The sequence below is a fragment of the Marmota flaviventris genome, chromosome 11 (assembly GCF_047511675.1).
Source record: "Marmota flaviventris isolate mMarFla1 chromosome 11, mMarFla1.hap1, whole genome shotgun sequence".
NCBI classification, from domain to species: Eukaryota; Metazoa; Chordata; class Mammalia; order Rodentia; family Sciuridae; genus Marmota; species Marmota flaviventris.
Window position 1 is genome coordinate 97,364,816 of NC_092508.1, and position 27,514 is coordinate 97,392,329.

General features: G+C 56.4%; 1 protein-coding gene across 9 annotated transcripts in view; it reads left to right on the plus strand.

The window, feature by feature from the left end:
• Bin1 (bridging integrator 1) overlaps nt 1-27,185 on the plus strand; it is an 87,670-nt gene extending 60,485 nt beyond the window's left edge. For 4 of the 9 annotated variants that reach the window (XM_027936808.2, XM_027936806.3, XM_027936807.2 and 1 more), the window contains exons 3-16: nt 6,232-6,286; nt 6,417-6,511; nt 6,929-7,024; nt 7,934-8,041; nt 12,514-12,599; nt 12,770-12,845; nt 14,136-14,218; nt 17,265-17,412; nt 18,786-18,914; nt 23,641-23,748; nt 24,690-24,779; nt 25,024-25,134; nt 25,360-25,461; nt 26,992-27,185. In XM_027936808.2, the coding sequence (XP_027792609.2) occupies nt 6,419-6,511; nt 6,929-7,024; nt 7,934-8,041; nt 12,514-12,599; nt 12,770-12,845; nt 14,136-14,218; nt 17,265-17,412; nt 18,786-18,914; nt 23,641-23,748; nt 24,690-24,779; nt 25,024-25,134; nt 25,360-25,461; nt 26,992-27,099 (1,338 nt within the window). In that variant the 5' untranslated portion in view covers nt 6,232-6,286; nt 6,417-6,418 and the 3' untranslated portion in view covers nt 27,100-27,185. Of the gene's footprint in view, nt 1-6,231; nt 6,287-6,416; nt 6,512-6,928; nt 7,025-7,933; nt 8,042-12,513; nt 12,600-12,769; nt 12,846-14,135; nt 14,219-17,264; nt 17,413-18,785; nt 18,915-22,029; nt 22,138-22,585; nt 22,610-23,640; nt 23,749-24,689; nt 24,780-25,023; nt 25,135-25,359; nt 25,462-26,991 lie in introns of all 9 variants that reach the window. The other 5 variants (XM_027936815.2, XM_027936811.3, XM_027936812.3 and 2 more) reach the window with 5 other exon arrangements.
• The last annotated feature ends 329 nt before the right edge of the window (nt 27,186-27,514 follow it).

Here is a 27,514-nt window from a genome sequence, read left to right on the forward strand (position 1 = left end):
CTAAGTCCAGAAAAAGGGGGAGTGAGATGAGCCTGTCAATTCTTCTTTCCCTGGGGAAGAACAAGGTAGCAGGAAGGGAGGGAGATCTGGGCCATGACTTTATGGCTTCAGAAGGGCAGATAGAGATCTAAGGGACAGATAGAGGTGGTGGCCAGTGGAATGGGACTGGGCATTGGGAGTGAGGTCAGGATCTAAGCTCTGCTAAGAGTGGGGTTGGGTGGGCACAGACTCTTGATACTTCTTGTCCATGGCTGTGGTCTTTGACGGTTCCTGTCAAAGCCTCTGTAGCTGGAATGAAGCCCAGGGGAAAGGGTCTCCTTTGGAGACTACTGACAGCTCACTGACCAAGGGCTAGGAGCATTCCAGAGTGACAGAGAACAGCTGAGAGAGGGCTGGGAGCTTTCTGGGAGAGGGCCAAGGAGCATACTGGGAGAGGGCCAGGGAGCATGCTGGGAAAGGGGCCTGGAGCATGCTAGGAGAGGGCCAGGGATCATGCTGAGAAGGGGGCATGGAGCATGCTGGGAGAGGGGGCCTGGAGCATGCTGGGAGAGGGCCAGGGAGCATGGCTGGGAGAGGGGGCCTGGAGCATGCTGGGAGAAGGCCAGGAAGCATGCTGGGAGAGGGCCAGGGATCATGCTGAGAAGGGGGCATGGAGCATGCTGGGAGAGGGGGCCTGGAGCATGCTGGGAGAAGGCCAGGAAGCATGCTGGGAGAGGGCCAGAAAGCATGCTGGGAAAGGGATTCTGGAGCATGCTGGGAGAGGGGGCCAGGGAGCATACTGGGAGAGGGCCTGGGAGCATGCTGGGAGAGGGGTTCTGGAGCATGCTGGGAGAGAGCTGATAGCATTCTGGGAGAGGACTAGGGAGCAAGCTAGGTGAGGCCGCAGAGCCAAGCTACCTTGGTCTGCCAGAAAGGCTGAGCCCAAGAGGCTCCCAGAGCAGGGATGGGAGCCATCATATCTGCTTGTCCCCCAGACCAGAAATTACAGGTGTTTTAAGACCCTTGTGGATCCCACAACAGGCCACATCTACTGTGTTAAGTTTCCTCAAATAAAATAAAGGCTTGAACAAGAAATCTAAAGCCTCAGTTCTGATTCAGTCTCTTGGAAGCTCCAGATATGTCCCCTTCTTAGCTGTTTTCCTCAGTTTGTGGGCAGCTCGGAAGTCCTTCTAGGGATTGCTGCTACTTGGATACTTACTATGGGCCATGAGATGTTGTGTCTTTTGTAGATATTTCCTTGCAGCCCTTGAAATGGGCGCCAATATTCTCTTCATTTTGCAAATGTAGCACTTGGAACTCAGATAGGTTAAGCAAACTTTTTCAGGCCCACACTACTGGTTTGGGGACTTGGGGATTTCAATCCAGACCCGGGACCCTTGAATTTACTCTTGAGTTTCTTCTCTGGAGCTGACCCCTAGTCCTGAATGCAGGTGGCTGGGTGGGTTGGTGGGAAAGCTGTAGTCCCAGAGAGAGCATGGTAGTGTCTCCCCAGAGCAGACTGGACTGTTTGGTGGAGGTGAGGAAAGAAAGCATAGATGTGGAAGCTGAGGTTCCCATGGCCTGGCTCTAGAGCTGAAGCCACAGCATTGCTCTCCCTACTCCTCCCTTAGAGTGACCCCTTTTGAGTCCCTGGTCCTGGACAAATAACCACTCGCTGATCTTTGGGCAGAGGTACTGGGTAGAGATGCCAGGGCTAAAGATAGCCAGTGCTGGTGGCTTCCTGGCTGTGGGCTTAGAATGGTCACCTGAGCTGGTGCTTTTGTCTGCCCCAGGTTTGGTGGGGTGACTGACTTATCCGGGGCCGGGGGTGATAGTGGTGGTGGACAGTTTTGAAGTCTCATTCAAGTGTTGGGATAACCCTCCTGTGGTAGTCAGCTTTTTTGTTGCTCCGACCAAAATACCTGACAAGAACAACTAGAGGAAAGATTTATTGTTTGCTCACGGTTTCAGAGAGTTCAGTTCGTGGCTGGCTGGCTCCATTGCTTTGGGTTTGAAGTGAGGCAGAACATCATGGCAGAAGGGTGTGGTGGAGGAAGGTGCTCAGATCATGGCAGCTGGGAAGCAGAAAGAGAGAAAGACAGGAAGGAACCAAGGATAAGATAGAGTCACCAAGGCACACCCCCAGTGACCTGCTTCCTTCAGCCATGCTCCACCTGCTGTAGGTTGAAGATACTGTTCTGCCGTATTATGTTTTCTCATGTTTCCCGCCATAGTCTGTTTAGCTATTGGTAGATGAATCCACTGATGAGGTCAGAGTCCTCATAGTTCACTCGCTTCCCTAAAGCCCTACTACGGGACATTGCTGCATTGGGGACCACGTCTTCGGTACATGAGCTTTTGGGGGACATTCCAGATCCAAACTGTAATACCTTCCTTGAAGGTTATGGCACCCTGTCAGTTCTGGATCTGACTGGTATATGCAGATGTCTGGGGTGTGGCGTGAGTGTTGGGGTTGGGACCGGTGTGAGGGTCACTGCCCTTGAGAGAGGAAATGAGGGAGCTGCTGTGGATTTGGCCTCAGCCAACCTACAGGGCTTGGGGGAGGGTGCCCGGGAAATGCAAGATGGAGACAGTGTAGAAAGCCTGGAGACTCTCCTGCCTCTTTACCCGTGTGCCCCAGTATCACTAGGCCCAGCATTAGGGGTGGACAAGGGTAGCAGAGAATTTAGTCTCCAGGGAAGAAAATTTTTCCTGTGAGGGCGAAGCCTTGGAGAGGGTGTTGCTCACGTTTCCATCACCTGCTCTCATAATGAGCCCCTCTGGGCCCGTTTGGTGCTGGTCATAGGCCCTTGTCTTCTGGCCCTACACTGAGGGACCATAGGGGCCTACTTGGCCCCCTTACTTCTAGAGCATTGCACATCATGCCCTCTGGAAACCGTCTTGGCTTTTGAAGGTTGGCCAAGCTCTGCTTCTTAGGGTCCCCTTGCAGCTTGTAGGACCCAAGACCCTCTGAAGTGGGGCAGGTCTGGTTTCTTTTTTAACCTAGGGCCCACCTGGGTTCTGCTCACAGTGGGCAGCCCTGGCTATTGAGTGAAGACTGATCCCTGAGCATTGAATGGTGAGGGGCAAGAATCAGAGCTGGAGCCAGAGGGGTCCTTGTGGCAGGGGGCCATCCTTGTCCTCCAGACCTTCCAGGAAGCTGGGTTCTTGAGTCTGCAGGAGCTTGGGGATGATGGCTGAACCTTCCCTTTCTGGCACTGCCTCAGCTCCTTATTAACTCCCATAGGCCAAGTTGGACAGTGGCCCCAGAATCTTCTCCTTCTCCAGCTGGGCTCTGCAAAGGGTGTGCTTAGAACCCAAGAAGCTTCCAAAAAATTATTTCCCAGGCATCCTGTTTAGGAGGCTGAGGGAGCCAGTTTAGAAGTGAGCACACACGGTTCTGATTGGTCCAAGAGGGGCTGGCTTGGATGGGATCCAGGGTACAGGAAGGCATTGTTCACCTCGAGGACTGACTGCCGAGTGCGGCTTAGGGATCCAGCTGCACAGGAGAGGCAGAGCTCCGGGCAGCCCCTTGCACATCTGCAGACCACGTGCTTGCTTACAGCTCAGCGTTGTCCTGGAAGCACAAGAGGCCCTGGTACAGCCAGCAGCCCGGATTAGTGCAGCTGCCCACCCCATGGGGAACCCTTTGCTTGGGTGCTGTATAGAGGCAGGTGGGGATCAGGCCAGAGGTGCAGCTGGGTTGAGGTAGTCTTCGCAGGGAAAGAAGCCGGGTCTGGAAGATTCTATGATATCAGATGACACAATGGCATTGCATCATGAACACACTTGAATCCTCATCTCGCCCAACAAAGCATTTAATTGTTAGGTTAGGGAGGCAGTGTCAAGGGTGGATGGAGCTCTCCTCATTGGTCAGTCGGGCAGGGTGCACAACCCATCCTTGCTGGCATTCTAGAGAGATCTGAACATTCGTTTCTTCATTTGATTTTTAATCAGTAGCCTCACATTTAGGTTTGATCAGGGTTATGTACTATACAGTTGACCCTCCTTATCTGTGTGTTCTGAATTTGCAGATTCAGCTGATTGCAGATTGAAAATATTTTTGGGGAAAACCAATAAAAAGTAACAACACACCTACCAAAAAAAAAAAAAAACAAAAAAACAGCACAAGTAAAAAGCAATGTAGTATAATGATTATTTACATAGCATTTACATGAGAGGTGTTATGAGTCATCTAGAGATGGTTTGAAGTGTACGAGAGGATGTGCCTAGGTTATATGCAGATATGATGCCATTTTATATAAGGGACTTGATCATCTGTGGATTTTGGTATCTGAAAAGGGGTTCTGGAGCCAATTCCCCATGCATTCCAAAGATCCACTGTTCTCTATGGGCAACCGAAGGAATTTTAGAGAGGCCTTTTTTTTATTATATAACATCTTATATGCTGTTCTCAGCGCCCCCGCCCCCCCCCCCCCCCGCCACATGGCCCCACTTTGATGTGAAAGCATTCATTGTAGTGAATAGGCAGATCCGTGTGTTCATGGGGGCCACATTGTCACCAGTTACTCACTCAGCAAACCGCCTGGCCTTGGAGGGTCTCCCTGGCTGTCCGAGTCTCTGTGTGACTCTGGGCAGGTCGCTGACCCTCTCTGCCTCCCTGTGGGCAGCTGGTACACAGAGCTCTGTGTGCGTTGGGGAGGAAGGGCCGGCCTGAGCTGAGCCAGGGTGAGCCTGAGGAGGGAGGTGGGAAAGCCTGCTTGCCCTCCTTGGACTGACCTGCCTGGGTGGAGAGCATCTTCACACTCTTCAGGGTGACTGATCTCCTGGGACCATGGCTGGCTGCTGGGCCTGCGTCTCCCTAAGCCCTCTTAGGGTGAGGGGATCCAGAGCAAGGGTGTCTCTGAGTCTGGGATGGGCATCTGTAAGACCAGGAGGGTGCCTTTGTGTAACACAGGTCAGCCATAGCCATTACTGTTCTCCTTGTGTCCCTCCTCCCCAACCCCTACTCCTCCTCACATGTAGTCCATCTCCTGAGAGTGGTCTTCAAGGCCTCTGGAATCTGGTTCATGGGAGCCACTTCCAGACCACCTTTGATGTGTCAGGCATGGTCATTCACCCAGGCTCAGGGAGGCCACTCACTTGGGCCTTACTGCCTGGCTCCAAAACCTGTATATACTTTCCTTTCTTCCCATACTTCTTCTGGAACTTTCCATGTCTCATTGCTGGTCATGTCAGACCTCTTACCTGTTATTCACCCCTCTTTGTCCCAGAGTTCAGTGTCCCAGGCCCCTGATTTCTTTCTTTTCTTTTCTTTTTTTTGCAGAGGGAGTAGTACCAGGGATTGAACCCAGGGATGCTTAACCACTGAGCCATATCCACAGCCCTTTTTATGTTTTATTTTGAGACAGGGTCTCCCTACGTTGTTTAGGACCTTGCTAAGTTGCTGAGGTGGGCTTTGACCTTGCAATCCTCCTGCCTCAGCCAGAGCCGCTGGGATTACAGGAGTGTGCCACTGTGCCCAGCCTGGCCCCTACTTTTTGTGGTATTGATGGTGCAGAAGGATGTAGAGCTGGTTTCACCCTCTGTGCTGGCCCTGCTGTCTCCGGAGGCCCTGTTCTCAGTTCAGGAGGCTTCACACTCTGCTCACTCGTGTTCTTCAGCCTTTTCCTCCTACATTCTATATTCTACATCCTCCCTTTCAGCTGGACCAGCGACTTTAGGGTCCTGGAAATGACCCCCCCCGCCCCCATTTGCACCCCTGCTGACACTGTCCCTTCTGGAGTTTTCCTGTCCTTGGAGGTCTGTGGCCCTCTGCCATTAGACCCTCTGTCTTGTGAGGGCCCCCACTGGGGCCTCCTTCCCTGACACTGTGCTGTGGCAGCCCTCTCTTCTTGGGTCCTACCTGAGCTGGCACTACCACAGCTGGCTGTGACACTCTCCTGGCCTGGGCTCCTGTGCCTGTTGTCTGAGTGCAGTTTGGTCCTTCCATACCCAAATAACCTGCTGCATTCTGCTGTACTTCCGGCATGTCATCTGGTGCACAGGGACCCTGTCTTATAAAGTGTGCATGGTGGGGAGACAGGGTTTTCGAGGCAGGGATGATGCCAGGAGTGCAGTGCTCTTCAGTGTGAGCTTGTGGCCATAGCTACTGTCCTCTGAGGTGGGTTCCATATTGGCCCACTGAGGGGTCAGCCGAGCAGCCTAGTTTATCATGTGAAAGAAGCAGGGAGGAGAGTTGGGGACAGAGGGTGCCCCAGGCCCTCACCTGGTTCTCATCTCTGTCCACAGACTGAGGGCACCCGGCTGCAGAAGGATCTCCGGACTTATCTGGCTTCAGTCAAAGGTGAGGGAAAGGCAGGGCAGATCTGGCAGTGAGGGGTGATGGGGGCAGAGCTGGGGACGGGATGGCAGGGCCACCTCTGCAATGGTAGTGGCTGTCACTGAGAGGCCACCCGCTTTTCTCTGCCCCTCAGCCATGCACGAAGCCTCCAAGAAGCTGAACGAGTGTCTACAGGAGGTGTATGAGCCCGACTGGCCCGGCAGGGACGAGGCCAATAAGATCGCCGAGGTGAGCATGGGACTGGTGACCTCAGCCCTTCCCGGAGTGCACTTCTAGCCTCAGCTCCTGTCCCCTAGCCTCACCCTCTGGGACAAGCTGTCTTGGTTCCCCAGTGTGCACACACTGTGTGCCCTTGGGCAAGCTGGCTGTCATTCTTCTGACACAGTCACCCTAGGGGTGAGATAATGGATTGTGGCAGTCTCTGTGTATTATGACTCATGACTTACAAAGTCTCCTTCACTGACTACACCTCCCTGTCATCCACGAGAAGCTGCAGGGCAGGAGTTGTTGCCTCTGTATTACAGATAGGGACACTGAGGCTCTGAGAATCCACTGAGTGCTTCAAGGTAGTGGGGCTGGGGCTGACCCCCAGGTCCTTGGGTGGGAAACGGGGATGGGTATGGCCTCATGCTTTACCTGTTTCAGAACAATGACCTGCTGTGGATGGACTACCACCAGAAACTGGTGGACCAGGCGCTGTTGACCATGGACACGTACTTGGGCCAGTTCCCTGACATCAAGGTGAGAGTCCTCTTGATGGATCTGACTTGTTCTAGTCTGGCATCCAGTGGAAGGGGAAGGAGGAGGAGACCCAGAGGTGCTGTCCAGGGCTGGCTCAGGCCACAGCCAACTCTGTCCTGTGGGTGACATTCGCCTGGCGTGGCATCTCATCCTTCTGGGGCTACTCCCTCTGTGGTCAGCCCACCACCTCACCTGCTCCACAGAACTGGCCCTTCCTGTACTTTGGGTCTGAGGGCTATGGTGTGTTACCTGTGTTACCATGGTGTGTTACCTGTGTGTGGCCAGGTTGCTGTGGAGTGACTCTGGGACTGACTGTAAGGTGTGTGGAGTGTGAGGCCCAGGCGTGTGTTTATGTGGAAGGGTGTGTGTAGTGGTGAGTGTTGCCTGCTATCAGGGTCTGCTTGTCGGGCTGTATTTGTGTGATGACAAGGCCAGCTGCCTCCATCATGCTGGGTAAGTGCCAAGAGCTCTCGGTGCGCCTTGTCCTGACTGAGGCAAAGGGGACCTGGGGTGCTGTGTTCATGAAGGCACAGGGGTCTGGCGCCCGGGAGGGTGACCATTATGCTGGGCTTTTGGTCCCTGGATGCGTGCGGGTGTCATGGTCATGCTGCCCTGGGAGCTGCCCCCGATGCTTCAGGCTTCCTGTCACTGATTGGGGGTGCTTTGGGAAGGAGAAGAGGGGCCCAGCGGCATCTGTAAGGAGCCCAGTGCTAGGCCAAGAAGATTCTTGGCTTCCATATTACTGGCTGGTGTTTTAAAGAAAACATTTGAGGCAGAGAGGCAAGCCGCTGGAAGGGGTGAGTTCCTTCTTTCTGGAATGCTCTAGCACCCAGGGCTCCCGCAGGCCTGAGACAAGCTCTCGTGGGTGCCAGGCCCCGCTCAGCCCCTCCTCCTCTGCTTGCCCCCCAGTCACGCATTGCCAAGCGAGGGCGGAAATTGGTGGACTACGACAGCGCCCGGCACCACTATGAGTCCCTTCAAACCGCCAAAAAGAAAGATGAAGTTAAAATCGCCAAGGTAAGGGCTGGAGGAAGGGTCAGGGGAGTCTCAGGGAGGCAGGCAGATGGCGGGGTGGGGGGGGGATAGTCCAGGGTCCCTGGGCTGGGGTGGGAATGGTGCTGGTCCAGGGCTGCAGAGAGGAAGGCCCTTCAGGGTGCCGGGGTGGGGGCTCACTTGTGGCTCCTCCCTGCCCTCGGCAGGCCCCTCTGCCCTTTCTGAGATTCTGAGGCCCGTTTCCAGAATGAGAATAGACCTAGCTTGGGTTTCAGTGGAATGGTGCCACCACCCTGCCTGGCGCAGGGTGGACTTCTCTCTTGGGATCTGACGTGACCCTGGGTTGGCTGGAACAAGCTGGTGGGCTGGTCACAGTTCCGGCCACCACTGGCCACTTGGTAAGGGGGTTGGGATGGTGGGATTCCTCCCACCCTGGGGCCAGACCCTGCTTGCTGAGCCCCTCTGCTCTGCTAACGACTCTCACTTTGCCTTTGCAGTTGGAGTTCACCCCCTCCTCGTGCCCCCCTCGGGCAGGTTCCTTTTTCTTGCTGCAGGGGCTGGCTCCCTGCAGGGGCTGGCTTGTCTGTCTGTGCATTTGGGGTGTGTGGGCTTAGTGTTTAACCTCTGTGTCTGTTTCTCTCTCCCCACCTCCCTCCTGTCTCTCCACTCTCCTTTGCCTTGACCTGCCTCCCTGCCCCCCCAGCCTGTCTCGCTGCTTGAGAAAGCCGCCCCCCAGTGGTGCCAAGGCAAACTGCAGGCTCATCTCGTAGCTCAAACTAACCTGCTCCGAAATCAGGTGACATTGGCTTCTAACCTTGCACGTGCTGGCGCCTTTCGGTCTGTCGGTCTGTCATTCTGTCCTCTCACTGGGCACCTGCCTGCCCAGCGCCCAGAGCTTCCCTGGGCGGGTGGGGGAGGGCTCAGCCCCTTCCTGGGGTTGTGGGGTAGGGCTGGTCTCTGAGTTGGCCGAGGCTGAGCTGCAATCAGGCAGGGGACTCTCAGACACGTCTGGTTTAGAGAATACCTAAGGTCGAATGTCCAAGGTGGATAGAGGCAGAGGGGCTGCAGTCCACTGGAGATTCCTCTTTTGTCCCAGAGCTCCAGGAACTCAGGAATACCTTTGAACCACTTGTTGTTTCCCAGGGCTTCAGTGGGGAGGGAGGTGATATTAGGGCTCCTGTCCTGGTGTGAGCCGTCCTTCAAGTCTCACAGAACTCCACGGTTACCTGAATTGACCAGGGAGACATATCTGAAGAAGATATGTCCAGAGAGGCCCAGTCTCCTGCCCTGGGTGCCAGAGCTGGCTAGTGGCATAGCTGGATCTCACCTGACTCAAGCTACTGGGTCCTTAACCTGGTCACTCTCTGGGGCTGCATTGGCTGGGCCCTGCCACAGCTAGCCCAGGACTGTGGGCCCCTGAGGTGACAGAAGGGGACGTGGAGAAGGCTCCCTAGTCTGACTGGGATGCTGAGACCTGGAAGTAGAGATCAGGGTCCTGGAGGGTTGGCCTTTTGAAGGTTTCTTGAGGACAGCTGCTCAGCATCACAGTGTTCCTGGGGGGCTTCCTGGAGGAGGCTCTTTGTACAAAACTCCTGGGTTATCCCACCACCCTGGTGATAGATACTTCCCTTTTCTCAGTGTCCTGTCCTTAGAATGGGCTGGTGTGACTGAGACCACTGGAGACAGTGCCCTGTGAGAGGTGGGCTACGTGATTTTCTGTCCAGTGAAACCTGTTATTTTTCAGGTCGGTGTAGATGAAGCCTGAACAAGACTCCAGAACCCTTCATTGTGTGTGTGTGTGTGTGTGTGTGTGTGTGTGTGTGTGTGTGTTATGGAGGCAGGTGACAGGCTTGACCTAAGAGGTTGGGTTTCTCTCTGGGCAGCTGCCCTATTTTTCCTGGGCCGCATCCTGATTTCATCATCTTCAACCCACATGTATCGAGTGCCTAAGATGTGGGAAGCTCTGGCTTGGTGTGGCTCGCTGCCCAATTTCTTACCTGACCTCTGCTGCCTGGTTTCTTTCAGGCCAAAGCTGGGGACTGACTTTGGAGGCACTGGGTGCTGATAGCCTCATTCTGAGGTTGGGGTCAGGTTGACCCTGGCTCTCTAGGGCCTGTGGAGATGGTTGGGGGCCTTGAAAAGACCTGAGTCTTCCTCAGTCAGCTGGGGAGGTAGAGGAGAGAGGGGCTGAGGGAGGATTGGGGTTGCTGAGCCAGAGCCAGGGTTCCTGCATACTTTCCCCTGAAATAGGTGAAACCATTGTATTGGCCCCCTAGGAGGCCATGGGACCTGGGATGGGAGCCTTCCTGCTGCATTTGGGCTCCTGGGTGGGTGTGGCCGAAGATGCTGCTGGGTGGGGCCCCTGAGGCATGTGATCCCATCTTGGGACGCTGGGCTGCAGATGTTTTTTCTTGCCCAAACTGGCTTTCCTACTTGTATCTACCCCCTGCTCTTCTCCCCCCCCTCCCCCCAGACCTCAGCACTGGGGATTGAACCCAGAGGTGCTCTACACTAAACAACATCCCAGCCCTTTTTAATTTTCTATTTTGATACAGGGTCTCCTATGTTGCCTAGGCTAGCCTCAAGCTTGCCATCCCTCTGCCTTAGCTTCCCAGGCGGCTGAGAGTACAGGGCCCCACCACAGTGCCCATCATGGGTCCCATTTTTATTTGAGCATATCCTACTTCTTCTTAGGTCTGTCTGAAAGTTGGAAATATGTTGGATTTGCTCACATGACCTGGGGGCTGCTGGCTGGCCATGAGCTTGGAACTTGGAGCTTAGGGCTGCCCCACTTGTGGACTTGGCTTTGGGGAGGCAGGGGGGTCCTCTTGAGCTGTGCTCTTGGGAGCTGACCAGTTCCACGTGTCCCTGAGCTGGCTCTGAGGTGCTTTCTATACTTGCCATGGCCTCCTGAGGCCTTCCTGCATGACCTGGTGCTGATCTTGGATCTGTCCTTGACCTGTCAGCATATAAGGGAGCTCCAAGGGCCTGGAAGGGCTCCCCTAGCCATGGACAGTCTCCCCTGCCCCCCCCCCCCAACTCTCTGCCAACCCCAGGTGCTACTTATGAACCAGAATATGAGGAATGTGACCTAAAGGGATTAAAAGACAGGCCCTGACATCTGGCAGCTCACTAATGGACCTGCCCTGTTCTTTGCAATGTGGCTGCGACCTGTGAACAGGGCCTGGTGCTCAGAGGGCCTCTGATTGAGGGATGGGTGTGTGTTTAGATGGATATTTTCCCCACTTCTGTTACACCTCTCAGTTTTATAAGGTGGATTTTAAATGGTCAGATAAGGAGTCCATGCTCACTCTTTCAAGTACCTGGAGGTATAGAAGCCATGGTGGTCCCTTCTTCAGCCCCACCCCATCACCAAATGGCTCTAGCTTAGGTATACTTGGGATAGGGGCTCACTAGGGCTGGTCCTGGTGCCTGAATCTGGGTGGAGCAACTGGCTGGGCCTGGGGAAATCGCATGCTTTTGGCAAAGTGGTGTTAAGGCAGCTGGTTGCCTTTGCCAGGAGGTGGCCCCAGCCCCAGCCTCAGCCTGAGAATTGAGGCTGCTGGCAGAGGTCCCCCCTGGGTGGGACCCGCTACATTCCTGGGCTGTGACTCACACCCTGAATCTGAGTCACCTTCCTGAGTCACTGTTCCCAGCAGTGTCTCTGCAGAAGTGAACTAGCAGAGCCCCTTCCCCAGGCCTGGCCTGGATCTGACTTGCCTTTCTCTGGCTGCTGATGGAACCTTGGCGCCACCCGCTGGCGGATGTCAGCCACCCGAGAGGCACGGGAAGGGGAGTGGGGACTGGCCAACCTGCCAGCAGCTTTAGCTTCCTTCTTCCTAGTCACCACCTCCCTCTGCCCGCCCCGGGGGAACCTGAGCAGCTGCTCCTAGTAGGTCACAGAAGAGAGAGGGGTTGGTGGGAAAGACTGTCCCAGGAAGGTAAAGGAAGGCTGGCCTTGGCTGGGCAGGAGCTGGCCCTGAGGAACAGGGAAGGAGCACTCAGGAGGGTCAGCAAGAGCAGCAGCCCAGGGAACTGAGTGTCAGGGCTGCCACTCAGCCCAAGGGCGTGCATATGGAGGCAGGCAGGACCCCACCTGGCCGGGTCTGAGGCTTGCCTCTGCACTCCTCCTGGGTAACTCTCTAGGCCCTTTGTCTCGAGCTTTCTTGTTGTGTGCTCCCTCACGCAGCCCCCACACTGGGTTACAGGGTTCCCCTTTTTTGTGTGGCTGCTCTGCCGGTTCAATTCCTAGAGCACCTCCCTCCATCCAGCCTGGACCGGGGTGTAGGGACCCTGAAAGGCTGCAGTGGGAGCCCCTGGATGAGTGTCCACATCCAGTCCACCCTCTGCCTTGCTTAGAGCCCCGGTCCCTGCATATTGGCAGGAGGTAGCAGTGGGACAGGCTGGCCTTGGGGATGGGGGTGGCCTGCCCTGGGCTGGCAGGGGCTGGCTGGGACAGAGGCCCAGAGAGAGGAATGACCTATCCTGCCCTCCAGGCTGAGGAGGAGCTCATCAAGGCTCAGAAGGTGTTTGAGGAGATGAATGTGGACCTCCAGGAGGAGCTCCCATCCCTGTGGAACAGGTGAGGCCAGGAGGGGTTCCTCATGCTGGCCTGGAGTGCCCAGCCTCCGTGTCCATCTGGGGTGGCCCCTGCCCGCTCAGGGCTTGTCTCTGATGAGGGTGTGTGTGTTCACATGTGGACAAGCTGGCCACGTGGCTGTCTACTAACCATGTTCTTCTTACCTCCGCCAGCCGTGTAGGTTTCTATGTCAATACATTTCAGAGCATCGCGGGCCTGGAGGAGAACTTCCACAAGGAGATGAGCAAGGTAGGCCCTGGGGGGACCCCTGTGGGCCTCAGGGCCTCTGGACCATGCTCCCTCCTGGTCTGACCATGGTGGTTATAGCCATGGATGGGGCCACCCAGGCTCCCCCTTGCCTTCCTGGCTTGGGTACACTAGCCCACTACCCTCTCTGGGTTGTGGGGAGGAACTGGTTGGTACCTGTTTTCAAGGGACTCCCTCTGCCTATCCCAGATCCAGCCCTGGCCCCTTCCCCACATGCAGCCTGTTGTTGCCTGGTCGGAGAGGTTGGGGGACATGGATCAGCTGTCCTCAAACTGTAAACGTGTTCTCAGGCCACATTGGCTCATGGAGCTCAGTGTTAGGAAATGATGACGATTTCCCAATTTATGGGGAAAAAATTGAGATGTTGAAATAGGCCCGCCTTATCTGCCAGATGTGAGAAGCAGTCTGGCCAGCTGATATTCCTACATTGTATTATTTCCATGACTGGACTGGCAATTGGAGTGCAAAGATGTTTAACTTTGCAGTTGGAAAAACCCAGTGTTGGCAGCTTCCCTGATCCATGCAATGGGTGGGTCTGACTTTGGTCTCTTGGGTCCAGAGGAATGAAGTGATTGAAGATGGTGGATTACAAGCCCAGGGCCAGTGGAGGAAAAGCCAGCTGGGGACCTTTCCCGACTTACAACCCTCAGTAGGGCTTCCTGCCTTTTTGGGTCTCTCATTCATTCCTATGTTTTCCTTCTTCCCTTCAAAGATTTGAGACAGCTTATGAAAAGTCTTGGGGAGGGGAATCTCTCTATCTAAAGTTAGTCCATGGAAATAAAAAGCACAAGGCAGAATTGTGTATAAGTAGGAGAAAAATTCAGCTCTGAGCTTCCTCGTCTCAGTAATGAGAACCGCAAGGTGCATGGGACAAATTGCCCCTCTTGCCTGTGCTTTGGTAAAATTCCTGGCAGTTATTGTCGGTCTGAAAGCATCTTGGCAAAACGACCTTGACCATTAGGATAAACAGTGATGGCAAAACCAAAAGTTGAAACAGTGCAAACTTCATATAGAATATTGGGGCAGCCTTATAAGTAGTAAGAAGAGAAGAGATGATCCCCGCAAACAATAACGGTTAGTAACAAGCCCATTCCCCTTTTCTCTTTCCCCTTGGTTTTTCGGGTTTGGTGTCCAGGTTCCCAACTCTCATCGATAGAGACAGAGGAGCTTGTTCCTGGCAGGGGCCGGGCTGGGAGAGGGAGAAGGAGGTGGTGCTGGGGAGGTGTGGCTGTACGGGTGTGGAGCCCTCACCTGCTCAGTGTCCCCCTACAGCTCAACCAGAACCTCAACGATGTGCTGGTCAGCCTGGAGAAGCAGCATGGCAGCAACACCTTCACAGTCAAGGCCCAGCCCAGGTGTGTGCAGGTGGGGAGGCTGTGGTTGGCCTGGGCTCCGGCATGGCCAACTTCCGTGGCTGGGACCCTGAAGTGCCTTTCTTGGTCTCCTGGGGTTTTGGCCCTGGGACTCTGGGAACCTTTCTGACCCTGCCTCCTTGTGACAGGGCAGCAGGTGAGGGCAGGTCAGCTGCTCTCCCAGTGTGTCCCTGAACCCGGGGTTTCCCACCTCGTTTGTGGAGAGGGGGCGGTCAGGGTGTGGAGAAGCCCCTGCTCAGCACTGGGGGCCAGGACTGAGTGGTCCCTGGACAGCGAGCCCAACTCCAGAGCAGGGCGGTGCCACTGCCCACCCCCCACTGTGGCTGTTGTGAGAGGCCCCGAGCCTGGATGCTGGCATGAAATGCTCCACATGGGCTCCTCCCTGTCCTCTGCAGGTGCCCCAGTGGGCCAGGTGCCCAAGAGGTCCCTGTTTCCTGAGGGAGGACACTAGGGGAGGGGAAAGCCCTGTGCCTTGGGTTGGGGCCGTGGGGTTGGAGCAACAGCAAGTCTGGGATTTCCCTCCCTTTCTGGGTGTATGTGTGTGAGAGAGTGTGAGAATTCAAGTGCGTACAAAAGTACACATGAGTATGTTGGTGAGATTGCGGGAGTAAGCGTATGGGCATGTCTGAGAACATGAGTATATGAGTGCACGTGAGTGTATATGAGTGTGTGTGAGTGAGCATATGAGTGTGTGAGTGTGTATGATAATGTATGTGTGACAGTGTGGGTATGAGTGTGTGTGTAAGTGTGTGAATGTATGAGTGCATGTGAGGGTGTACGAGTGTGTTTGTGAGATTGACATGTGTCTCTGTGTGTGCACGTGTGTGTGTGTGCCCATGCACGTGTCATAGCAGGTGCAGAGAACCCTCATGAGCCTCAGTTTCTGCACAGGGTGATTGTGGGTGCTTCGTGGGTGCCTGGGGTGCTGCCTAGTGACTGTGTCTCCCCTCTTCCTTCTCTGAATGCAAGAGTGACTGAGAGAGGGCTCCACCGGTGCCTGAGGCAGCAGGAGGGGTGTGGAGGGTAGGGGAGGGTGGGATAAAGGCCAAGAGGTGGAGCTGAGGTCACTAGGGAGGGCACCTGCTAGCTGCGGAGGGACATGTGGGTACACCCAGGGTGTGTGAGGTGGTGGCGGGTGTGACTGTCCTGGGCAGTGCAGGCTGCCCCCTTGAGAAGGGCACCCAAGGCCAGAGGGAGGCAAGTGGAGACTTGGGACCCAGCTTTCGACCCAGCTGGCCCATGGTGCAGCCCTCCTCTTCCAGGGCTGCACACTGCCCAGCTGACCGCTCCCTGGCACTCTGGGCCCACCTGGGGTTCCTGTGGCCTGGGCCCTGTCAGCATCCCTGGTGCACCAAACTGGGGTTTGACCAGGGCACTAGGCCTGACAACAGGCCCAAGGATGGACTGTCCAGGCCTCTCCTGGCTCACAGGAGGGCAGAGGAAGGGGCCTTCCTCTGCACTTGGCATTTCCCCAAAATGAAGGCTTCCATGTCCCGTCCATCCCCACAGAAAGAAAAGTAAACTGTTCTCCCGGTTGCGCAGAAAGAAGAACAGGTACCGGCAGATAGTGCTGCGCTGGGGGCCTCCGAGCCAGCACCCGGCCACATCATGCATGTGCCTTGTGCCCTGCTGCGAGGGTGCCACTAACCCCTAACCTGCCCCGTGTGCTGTGCTGCCCCAGGGGACTGGGTTGTGCCATGTGTTGGGAGGGGACAAAGGACCAAGGGAGCTGTCAGGTAGAAAGGAGGAGAGTGCAAGGTGGCAGTATGAAGATGTGGCCCTGGCTGCCTGGGTGCTCACAGGTGGAAAAGGTGGCAGGGGGAGGCCTGGGGAGGCTCGGGAAGGGGACACCGCAGCACATGTGTATACCACATGTCATGTTGATCTCTCTTTAAGGAGGCAAATACATTTCCATAAAACAAATTCAAAATAGACAAGACAGTACCAGGAATGTCTCTCACATTGTCCCCAAGCCCCCACCAGGTGACTTGGTCTTTCTAGATCTGCACCGGCTAGCACAGTGAATGCCTGAAATGTGGCCAGGGTAATGGAGGCTTTGAGTTCGTAGTGTTAATTAATTTAGATTGAATACCCGCCTCCCCTGTGGCTGGTGGGTGCTGTGTTGGATGGTGCCATTCTAGAACATCCGTATGCAAGAACAGATGATTTTATCCTTCACACCCGATGGCCGCTGTGCACACCTTCGTCCCCTGGTGTTACTGCGTGGACACTATGCCCAGGACCTTCCCCTGCTCTTCTGAGGAGTCTGTCTGCTCTTCTGCCATGAAGTCATGCCATCTGTTTACCTGGCCTCTGGGAGTGTATTGGGGAGGCACACTGGGCTGAGGGGGACGGGGATCGAAGGTCTGGAGACAGTGAGGGTATCATGGGTGGACTAATGGACTACAGTGGGTAGAGGTGGCAGCCTGTGGGGCAGGCCGGGGAGGCGGTCCCCACCCCCTGATAGAGGGACTGCTGTGTAGTTGGGGAGACTCACTTTGCCTCTAGAGTGTCTGGCTTGCTCATGCTGCAGATCTCGGACAACATCAGCATAGGCTGGGGTACCAGGTGCCTTCTGTGTCCCCAGGGATCACAGGCCTCCGGTCTGGAGTCCCAGCTGGTGCAGCTCCTGCCTCCAAGGCAGGTCCCCACTGTGAACTCCTGCAGGTGCATGCCCAGGGCCTTTCCTTACCACCCATTCTCAAAGACACACACACCTCATATTCTCCTGTACCGGCACGCATGCACACACACTTCCACACGTGGATACAGGGGGACATGCAGGCACCATGTACACACCCTGTCCCATGTGGAACCCTGGGGACATGCAGGGACCATGTACACTTACTCTCACACGCGGATCCATAGGGACATATAGGCCCACATACGCACAATTCCACATCAGGATCTGCGAGGACAGGTACACAGGTGTCCTTAGGCATACACCCGTGTACCCGCCACGTCTGCGCATCTCTCTTATGCCATGGCCTCTCTACATTGCCCTCCCTTTCTTATCCTGCCTCCGTAGTGACAATGCCCCTGCCAAAGGGAACAAGAGCCCGTCGCCTCCACCAGATGGCTCCCCTGCAGCCACCCCCGAGATCAGAGTGAACCATGAGCCAGAGGCAGCCAGCGGGGCCACACCCGGGGCCTCCATCCCCAAGTCCCCATCTCAGGTAGGCATGCTGTCTCAGTGGCCTGTCCCCTGCCCCCCCTTTCTCTTGCTCCTATGTTGCTGTCTCCATCCTCCTCCTCCTCCTCCTCCTCTCCCTTCTCTTCTCCCTCCTCCTCTTCCTCCTCCTCCTCCTCCTTCTCCTTCTCCTCCTCTTCCTCCTTCTCCTCTTCCATCCCTTGCCTGGACAGGTTTGGAGCCAAAGGCTTTGCCCAGCGGGGGCCCGGGCCTGGGCCTTGTTCTCTTCGGCCCCCACCTAGCCCAGGCTGGCGCAGTGGCCCTGGCCCACCCCAGGTCTGTGACTATTTCTCCTTTCCTGTGTCCCCACATACCCTTTCCATCCCCTTCCCTCTCTCCCTGGCTTTTCCGATTTTGGCTCCTTGACTTTCTCTCCATCTTCCTTCCGTGTCTAGATAGGTGCTCAGGTGTCCTCAGCCTCCAGAGTCTCGGAAGTCTCTTCTCTCACTGGCGGGGGCTTGAGGAAGGAGCCCCACCAGGTGTTCTTATGGGATCATGAAAGGGACAGAAAGAGGGAGGACTCAGTGAGGGAGCGTGGGAGGTCCAGTGGGACAGAGCCTGGGCTTCTGGACTGTTTTGTCTCCATCTGCCCCACCAGCAGGGGGCCTGGGAGTGGGCAGCCAGGTGGGGTTGAGAGGGGAGAACCCTTTTGGTTTCTATGCTGTTCCTGATTCAGTGGGCAATTTGGATAATGATGCTAAGAGTAGGGACAAGTGCCCAAGTGAATAGCGCTTCTTCTGGGCTGGACATTATACCAGTGCTCTCCATGTTTTCATTCACTGAATCCTCCCAGCTGCCCTGGGCAGTGGAGACCATTAGCACCGGTATTCAACAAAGGGGGAAGCCCAGGCTCGGGGACTGTGTGGCCTGCACGAGTTCCCTCACCTTGTGAGTAGGTGTGTGGCCCTGCATGGCCTGGCCCCATGTTGGCCTCTCTAGGGACAGACTGAGGCTGAGCTGGGGCAGCCCTGGGCCTAGGGAGATGGAAGAGTGGACTGTGGGAGGGCAGAGGTGGACAGGGGTGAGCGCCAGACCTCACCCAGAGGTCCTGGGGCCTGAGCGGTCACTCTTACCTTCTTTAGCTCTCTCTTTTGCTCCCTCCTTCTCTTTCCTCCGCTCTCCTTTTTCTTCTTCCTGCACAGTATTTCTGGACTTCCTGCCTTGGTCTCCCCCCTGGGGGTGGCCTGTAATCCTGGTGTCTGGGTCTGGGGCAGTGACTCTTCATTGACCTTGTTTTCCTCAGTTGCCTGCGTGGTGCTGGGGCTTGGGGTGTGACTAACCTTGGCTTTGTCTCTGTCTCCCCGGACCCCCACGCTCTGCTCTGCCTCCTGCGCTGCCCCCTGGCCTGCGGACCCACAGCTCCGGAAAGGTCCACCAGTCCCTCCGCCCCCCAAACACACCCCGTCCAAGGAGATCAAGCAGGAGCAGATCCTCAGCCTGTTTGATGACACGTTTGTCCCCGAGATCAGCGTGACCACCCCCTCCCAGGTCAGCCGCGGCCGCCGCGGCCCAGTCTTCTCCCCTCCTCTCGCTCTCCGGGAGCGTGCATGATCTTCATTCTCCATCCCATGCCCTGGGCTCCTGTCTTTAGGGCCAGGAATCTGGCTGTGTAGTCTGCGCCTGCCTCTCTCATTCATCCGCCCTCCCACCTCCGTCATTCCTCCATCACTGTCCATCATCCATCTCTGAGCATGTCCTGTGGCCAGATGCAGGGATACGGAGGTGAAAGCTGTCCCCTTGCCTCTGGGGGCCAGCTCTGCTGATGCTATGGTGGGGAGTGTGGAGGGCTTAGGGCAGTCAGGGAAGGTTTCCTGGAGCAGGTGACCTTTGCTTGGCGGGTACTCACAGAGAGCCATAGGCAGAGATAGCGGAGAGTCTGGGAGGGATGGGAGATGGGATGACTGTAGCCAGAATAACATGGGGGTGGGGGCAGTGGGAGTAGCTGGTCAGAGCAGTTGGACACCCTAGAGTGGCCTGGCATGGAGACTTTGGCTTGTAAATGTCCTAACAGACGTGTAATGCCCCTCCATGTATGAACAGGAGGAGGGCACAGCAGGGAGTGTTGCTCATGGCTGAAACCTCTCGCTGGCACCAGATTGGGCTGACACATTATCAGATGGACTCAGGGGCAACCCCCAGAGAACTTCCCGCTGGAGGCTGGCTCCCCAGGCCTCACAGCCTCCCTTCTGCAGGGCCTCACCTTTGATGGAAGTGATGCTAGACCAGACTGTGGAGGACTCGGCCACAGTGCCGTGGGGTTTCTCGGGCCTGCCTGCAGCCTGGCCCTGGAGGTTTTCGACTCTGCCTCCAGCAGGATCCTTTGCATAAGCCCAGAAGCCTGGAGGAGAGGCCCATGAGCATGGTGAAGGGCAGGTGGGATCAGAGAACAATGGTTACAGGTTGGCACCAAGACTGCTGGCAGGTGGCTGTGTGACGCAATGCCAGCGGCCCAGGAGGGATACAGACCTCTCTGAGAAGGAGGCACAGGGAGGTAGGAATAGCAGTGACAGCCCTCCTCTGCCTGAGGGTGACTGTCTGGGAGACCTGGACATGCTGGCCAGCATGTTTTCAGATGAGGGAGACGGATGACATGAGAGCTACCAAGTACTGACCAGGTAGTGCCACCTACTTCCTGCAGGACATCCTTTGGTTTTCAAACACCCTCTAGGAGGGGGCATTGCCCCTATTTAGGAGGTGAGGGACCTTCAGGCCTGATTGACAGCCTGTCTCAGACAGGGAAGAGGAGTCTGGCCAGGATGTGGCTAGAGACTGCTCATACCCAGACTATGACTCTGTGTGTCTCTGTCCCCCCATGTGTCTGCATGTGTCCTTTGCCACCCCTTGTATCCATATCCAGGGAGGTAGGGCTCTCCATTCTGGTCTGGGGTGGGACAACTGTCTACCTTGAGTATTGCTGCATGGGGCAGGGGTGGGTTTGTCCCCATCCATGATGCAGGTTCTACCAGGGCTTCTTTGCTGTGATGTGGTGAGTAGCCTGTGTCCCTGTGAGGAAGGATCCTCAGTCATGCATGGTGCGGGGTGGGGGTCACTTGCCAGGAGCAATACAGCAAGGTGGTCAATGCTGTGGCTGATGACCCTTCCCTGGGAGCACTAGGGGAGTTGCTGTCTGGACTTAGCCGACTAATGTGAGGGTGTTGAAGAAGCAGGGTGGGGCTTGGGGAGGATGCTGGCCCCCTGCTGGTGGGAGGTACCTGGAGGCTATGTGTATTGGGACACTTGGTGTCCTAAGTACTCAATCCTCAGAGATGGCTTGGCTGTGAGTTGGGGCAGTGACCTTACCGACTCAGGCCCATCAGATAGGACTGGACCTGAAGGAGAGTCAGCCACTGGGGGTAGGCCTGGGCCCCCCTGGTTCTGGGGAGTAGGTCTATTTGACCTGCTGACGTGGAAGGCCTGATGCTGGGGGACAGATGCCCGTGAGTGTTCTCAGGAGGCCTCTCTGGAGAGCCACTGCCCATACCTCAAGTCTCAGGCCCTTGATGGAGGCTCTGTGGTGGACACCGGCCTGGAGGGCACTCCCTCTTAGTGCTGGGTGCTTGTCAAGAGTGAGTAGGGCTAGGGAGTTGGCTGGCCTGGGCTTTTGGGGCTACGGACCCGCCCAGTACTGCATGAGGGCTCAAGAGAGCCAGAACCCTGAGCCACATCCTCTTTTGGATCTGGATAAAGTCTTTTCTGGTCCTGAAAGAAGGAAATCCCTTGCATAAAAAGATGAAGGCTGCAGACTGTCCAGCCCCTCCTTAAAAGCACCCTGTCCCCTGAGTGCTGGTGCATTCCCAGCCCCCTACCAGCCTCAGAGGGCTTTTCAAAGCCAGTCATCAGTTCTTCCATCCAAGGGTCCTCCCCTGGGGGCTCTGGGGAGACCTCCCCCTGTAGTGGTGCGGCCTGTTGTACAGTGGGCTTCTCCCTTGGGGCTGTGCCTGTTCTATGCGTGTTGCTGGGCCCACTGAACAGGGGTCTGGTGGTGGCTGCAGGGGTGGAGTTGAGCTTTAATGCAGATTTCCCAGGTGGATCTGAAGCCCCTAGCACTGGGGGCCCCACTTTGGAGATTGGCCTCTGAGGCTGTCTAGGCTTGCTCAACTTTTTCTCCATCCCTGCAGCTGGTTGGTAGATGACACAGAGGGTGACTTGACTGGGGTTCCCCAGGGACAAGTAGTATAGAACTCCCAACCCTGGGGCCTGCAGGTTGGGGAGACTGAGGGTGATCCTGTCCAGCTGGGCTGTGGCCTGGGGCTGCTCTTGGTGTGCAGCGGAGCTTTTGGAGAAAGAAGAGGAGCACAGGAACCTGCCCCATCCAGTGGCTGGAGATGGGGGCAGTCTGGGGCTTGCCTTGGTCTTATGGGGTGGCTGCCCCATGGTGGGACTGCTGCTGGATGTCCAGTGCTGAGTGCTAGGTGTTGTCCTTATGTGAGGGGGACCTGTGCCAGGTCCTGTGGCCACGGATAGTGCTCCTTAGTATATGTGTGTGAGGTGGGTGGGCTAGAGCCTGGGATGGGGGTCTGTATTCACCTACTGTGTGTCCCTGAGGTGAAGGTGCTCAGCCTGCCACTAACGACCTTCCTCTTCTGCTGCTGCTGCTGCCAAGTTCGAGGCCCCAGGGCCTTTCTCTGAGCAGGCCAGTCTGCTGGACCTGGACTTTGACCCTCTGCCACCCGTGGCAAGCCCTGTGAAGGCGCCCACGCCCTCTGGTCAGGTTGGTTGTGCCCACTACCACCCGCAGGCCCACCAACTTCCAGGGTCTGGGCTTATGTTTGCCCACCTGCTATGTGGCCACGTAGGCTGAAGGTTTTGGGGGTCCCAGATCACCAGGCCCTCTTCCCACTCACTGCCCTGCCCTTCACCTTGCTTTCTGACTCTCAGCCCTTGTCACTCCTTTAGGCGCAGGGCAGAAAACAGACCCAGACTAGCCATCAGACACCCCTCAGAAGAGGGCTGGTTAAATATTTCGTGCAACTTCTGGTTCATCTCAGCACCCTGCCTGTTCTGGCAGCCACTCCCTGACCTGGGGTGTGGTAGCTGCAGACCTAGCTCTTGTTCCTGCTGTACCCAAGCCCTGGGGTAGGGGGTCTCTGTGGACTGCTTGCTCTCCTGTCTCTAACCTCCGTGCTAACTCTGTCCTTCTCCCCCACTGCTGCGCTCAGTCAATTCCGTGGGACCTCTGGGAGGTAAGCTGTGTTTGCTCTGTATCCGGGGGAGCTGCGTCTCTGTGTGCCCAGGCCACTCACCCCCTACTCCTGTTCACAGGTGCACACACCTGGCACACTCACCCAAGCAGCACACACAGACACGTGCACACATGCACAGGGAGCCCACTGAGGCTGCTTCTGTAGCTGATCTACTGCTTCTCCTGGTCATCACCATGGGAAAGGGCCTCCTCAGTTTAACTGGAGATGAGGGTCCCCTCCATGATGTGACATAGCCCTCAGGGCCTGTGAGTGTTTGCCTGTGGACAAGAAGCCAGGTGGTCACCTAGGATGGACTGGGTTCTTTATGGTGGGCAGAGACCTGTGAGGCAGGAGGGCCTTGGAGTGGAGGGCTCTTTTTGGCAGTGGAAGAATGCAGAATGGCATCAGGGAGCCATTTGGTGGGTGAGGGCAGGGCTGTTGTCTTCCGAGATCAGTGACTATGGGCAGGTACAAGGCCAGCTCACTTGGGACAGGTGCCACCCATCAGCTTATAGCTCAGAGTGCTGAGGCCCAGGGAGCGCTTGGAATAGGCCCCATGGCTGGTGGTGGTTGAGCCAGAATTCCCAATGGGCTTGGTCCTTGAGACCTCCTGATGCAAGCTGAGGCCCTGGCAGGAGCAAGTGGACGTGGCATGTCATGCTCTGGGGGCATACACCCCAGTGCTGCTCCTGGGAATTCCAGTAGAGCATTTTACTTGAGCAGCCAGTGACAACCTGGTTTGAACAGCAGGGCGAGTTTCATGTGTGGATTTCTGTGGATGCCGAACTGCAGGTTCCCATCCCACCTGACCATTGCCTTGGCAGAGGCAGAAATAAGGAAGGGAGAGAGAGGCGAGCCCTCGGGCTCTGGCTAGACTACCCGCCCCAGGCACCCACACCCTCCCGCCAACACTCTGGCCACTCATGACGGTCTTCTCTTGTCTCGTGCCCCTGCCCAACGTTTTTCCCACCTGGCCTCCCTGCTCCTCCCTTCCCCACCTGCCCCGTTCTCTCCTGGTGGCCTGTCACTAGCCCACAGAGAGTCCAGCTGGCAGCCTGCCATCCGGGGAGCCTGGTGCTGCTGAGGGCACATTTGCTGTGTCCTGGCCCAACCAGACGGCCGAGCAGGGGTCTGCCCAAGTAAGTGCCTGCCCACCCCCACCCCCTGTCCAGCTTGTCCCCATCTCTGGGGGTCTAGCATGGATGAAGAGGCCAGAGGAGGGGGTGCAGGATGGACCAGGCCACTGTGGGCCTGAGGGTGAGGATGGTGCCCTGAGCCAGGAGGGCCCTGGACAAGGTCACTAGGGGGTGTGGGTGTACATGGCTGGAGTCACATCTTGCCTCCCTCCCACTTGCCCACCCCAGTGCAGGGCCCCCTCTGAGTGGGGGAGGGAAGACCATTGTAGAGCACACTTACCAGTTTATACCAGGCACTTTCCAGAATTTTCTCACTTAATCTTCATTATGATCTTGTCAGCCACGCTTCTTCCTTTTCCAGGTGAGGAAGTGGAGGCTAAGGGAGGTCGAGTAACTTGGTTTCAGGGGTAGGAAGTGTCCGAGTCTGTGTTGGCCCAGGTCAGCCCAATTGCAGGGCCCTTGCTGGGGGCTGCTGGGGCATCCCTGACTGTGATGCAGTGTCCAGGGCTGGGAAAGGACCACCCTGCCTGCTGTGAGCTGCATTCCTGTGGGGACAGGAGCATAGATGCAGGCTTCTGCCTGGTCAGATGGGCCAGGCAGGGTGGACAGGAGGCAGCTGGGACTTGGTGATGTCTTAGAGGATAGGGCCTGCGAGGCATGGTTGGGGTGGCATCCTGGGTTCCTGCACTAGGCTTTTGCATGCACGTCACTTGGTGTTCCTGTGCCTGCCAGCACCTCTTCAGCATCTTCCTGTGTCTGGGGCCTGCCTGATCTGCAGGGGCTCCCAGATTATTCAAGGTCCTGGCAATGCTAGAACTGGAGACCAGCCAGGCCAATATCCCTGGCCTTCCCACTCAGGTGCTGCCCTCCCCTGGCCTGTTCCCTGTGTCCTGGTTGCAGCATCCTGTCCTGTGTCTGACCCCTTGACGGCATTTATGTTGCAGCCCGCAGAGGCCTTGGAGGTGGCAGGTGGGACCCAACCTGCGCCTGGAGCCCAGGAGCCTGGGGAGACGGCGGCAAGTGAAGCAGCCTCCGTAAGACGGCAGGGACCAAAGCCCTGCTTTTCTTTCCTGCTGTGTCCACCGTCTGTCTGTCTGTCCACCTGCCTGCCTGCCTGTGGCTCCCCTGTGCTACTTGCCAGTAGGCTGCGGTTCCCGTTGAGGAGTTTGGGGACAGGCTGGTCCGGCACCTGGCACAGACACCTCTCCTTCCCTCCCCGGTGGCCCTGGTTCTTCCTGCACCACCACCCTGATCAGCTAACTTGTCTCCTGTCCCCAGAGTTCTCTTCCGGCTGTGGTGGTGGAAACGTTCTCAGCAACTGTGAATGGCACCGTGGAAGGCAGCAGTGGGGCCGGCCGTTTGGACCTCCCTCCGGGCTTCATGTTCAAGGTGAGCCCAGGCTAGCAGACCCAGCCACTGTTCCACTGTGCCTGGGGCTGGGGCCATCCTCTCAGATTTGCTGTCATAGGATCCCTGCTATGCCACTCCAACCCACTAAGTGGCCTTGGAGCCCCGCATCACCATTTCACAGGGGTTCACGGTACAAAGCCTCTGCCCTGTGCTGGTCTGGAGGGGGACCACGGGGTTGCTGACATACTCTCCCGACCTCTAAAGGTGCAGGCTCAACACGATTACACGGCCACTGACACCGACGAGCTGCAGCTCAAGGCTGGTGACGTGGTGCTGGTGATCCCCTTTCAGAACCCGGAGGAACAGGTGAGTGGGTGCCGGGCTGCAGTGACGGAGACAGCCAGCAGAGGGCAGCAGAGGCTCGCTGTCTGGTGGTCCAGGACTCCGTGGGTTGCTCCTCCCCTTTCCCTAAAGCCCTTTACTCTCATCCTGATTTTTGTCCATCCTGTCCTCTCCCACTGGCCTCTTCTCCCTGCCCCTCTTCTCTCCATCTTTCAGCTCTTCAGTGTCCTCTTTTCCTTCAGCCTCCATTTCTTCCTCTTAGGCTCTGTCAGCTTTCTCTTTCCCGCTTCTCCCTCCTTACCTACCCCTGGCCCAGGCCACCTTCCTCCCCAAACAGGATCCCTCTTGCTCAGGTCCCTGCCTGCAGGTGTCCTCTGTGCAGTAGACGGAGCAATGGCTGAGCAGTGGCCCCTCTCTGGGATCACATCCACCCGGCTGTTGCCCTCGAGGCTGGCCCTGCTCTGTCCACGCCAGGCCACCATTTTCTCAGCTGTATTCACAGCTGGGTCTCATTCCAGATGCCTTCTGCGCCTGTGGCTTCTCCATATTAGTTCATCTCAGAGGACCCTCATGGGTTTGGACCAGCTGATTTGCTCAAATGGCTAAGGGCTCTCAGAAGGACTTCACTTTTGGTGCAAGGGAGCCTTTGTGGGGTGTTTGGTGGTGCCCATGGGGACGTCTGGCTTTTGCCCTTAGTTTCAGCACTGAGCACCTGCTGGCAGAGCATAAGGGACCTAGGTCTGAACCCACTGATTCTCCTAAGCCCCCACGTCTCCACTGACCTCTCTAGGGTGCCTGCCCTCACTGGGTGGGATTTCAAGAAGGAGACCCCTGAACCTCAACCACAGGAAGGTTTTGTTCAGGGGTGGCTGGAGTGGGCTCAGATAGGACATCAGAGTTACATGGGACAAGGCAGATAACAACACAAAGGTAAATCACAAAGATCCAGGAAGTTCCCAGGCCTAGTCCAGCCGCAGGGGCAGCATGGCCCAGCTGTGGGCAGGGATGGACAGTCACTCAGTTCCAGGGTAAGCCCTGGGCAGAAGACCCCTGCTAGGGGTCAGCCCTGAAGCAAAGGGCAAGTTGGAAGTGAAGCGCTTGACAGGATGGACTGGGGACCTTCTAGTAGCTTTTAACTGGTGAGTGCTTCTAGATCTTTCCAGTACTGTATATAGAAATCTGAAACCTGGAAGGAGTGCTGCTGTCCTCCTCAGTGGGCACTGGGTGGTATGAAGCCCTGGGACTGGGGCTGGGGGTGTTGTTTGGCATGATTACATCAGTGCAGTGGTCAGGCTGTCTTAGAAAAGAGCAGCTCACCCAAACCAGGCGTAGGTTTGACCCTAAACCCACCCATTGAGGGCAGGCTGGCTCCTGCGGGGTAGGTATAGGTCTCAGGAAGAGGCATCAGGAGGCATTTTCAAGGTGGGCTGGGCAGGCTGAGAGGCAAAGAGCAGGAAGAGGGACCATCTTCCCAAGAGATTCCAGGGAACCCTGTTTGGTTCTGTGCCCTCTGTCCCTCATCCCTGTGTGATGTGGGTGCTCTCCTTGCACCAGGATGAAGGCTGGCTCATGGGCGTAAAGGAGAGTGACTGGAACCAGCACAAGGAGTTGGAAAAATGCCGGGGCGTCTTCCCTGAGAACTTCACGGAACGGGTGCAGTGACGTGACAGCGGAGCTCCTGCAGTCCTCTGGGCGTGTGAAGAACACCTTTCCCCCCTAAAAAAAAATGTGTGTTTTTTTCTTTTTTTTTTTCTTCTTCTCTTTCTTCGTTTTCGTTTTTAAACTTTTGAAAAAGCAAAGGGAAACTGAGACGAGAGACCTAAGCCGAAAGGTATTCTCCCAAAGATTAGGTTGTTCTCCCCCAAAAGCCCAATCCTGGCCAGTCTGGTAGAATTCACCAGTGTTTCTGAAGCTGCTGTGGTCCCTAGTTGAGTTCCTGGCATCCTTCTCTGTGCCCGCATGTGTGCCCGGCTGCAGGGCGGGCTGGGGGCCGCCAAGTCACCGCCACGCTTGCCTGAAGCTTCAGCCGCGCCACCTGGGCAAGGGTCTTCTTTACCTGGCAGCTGCTGTGGGTGGG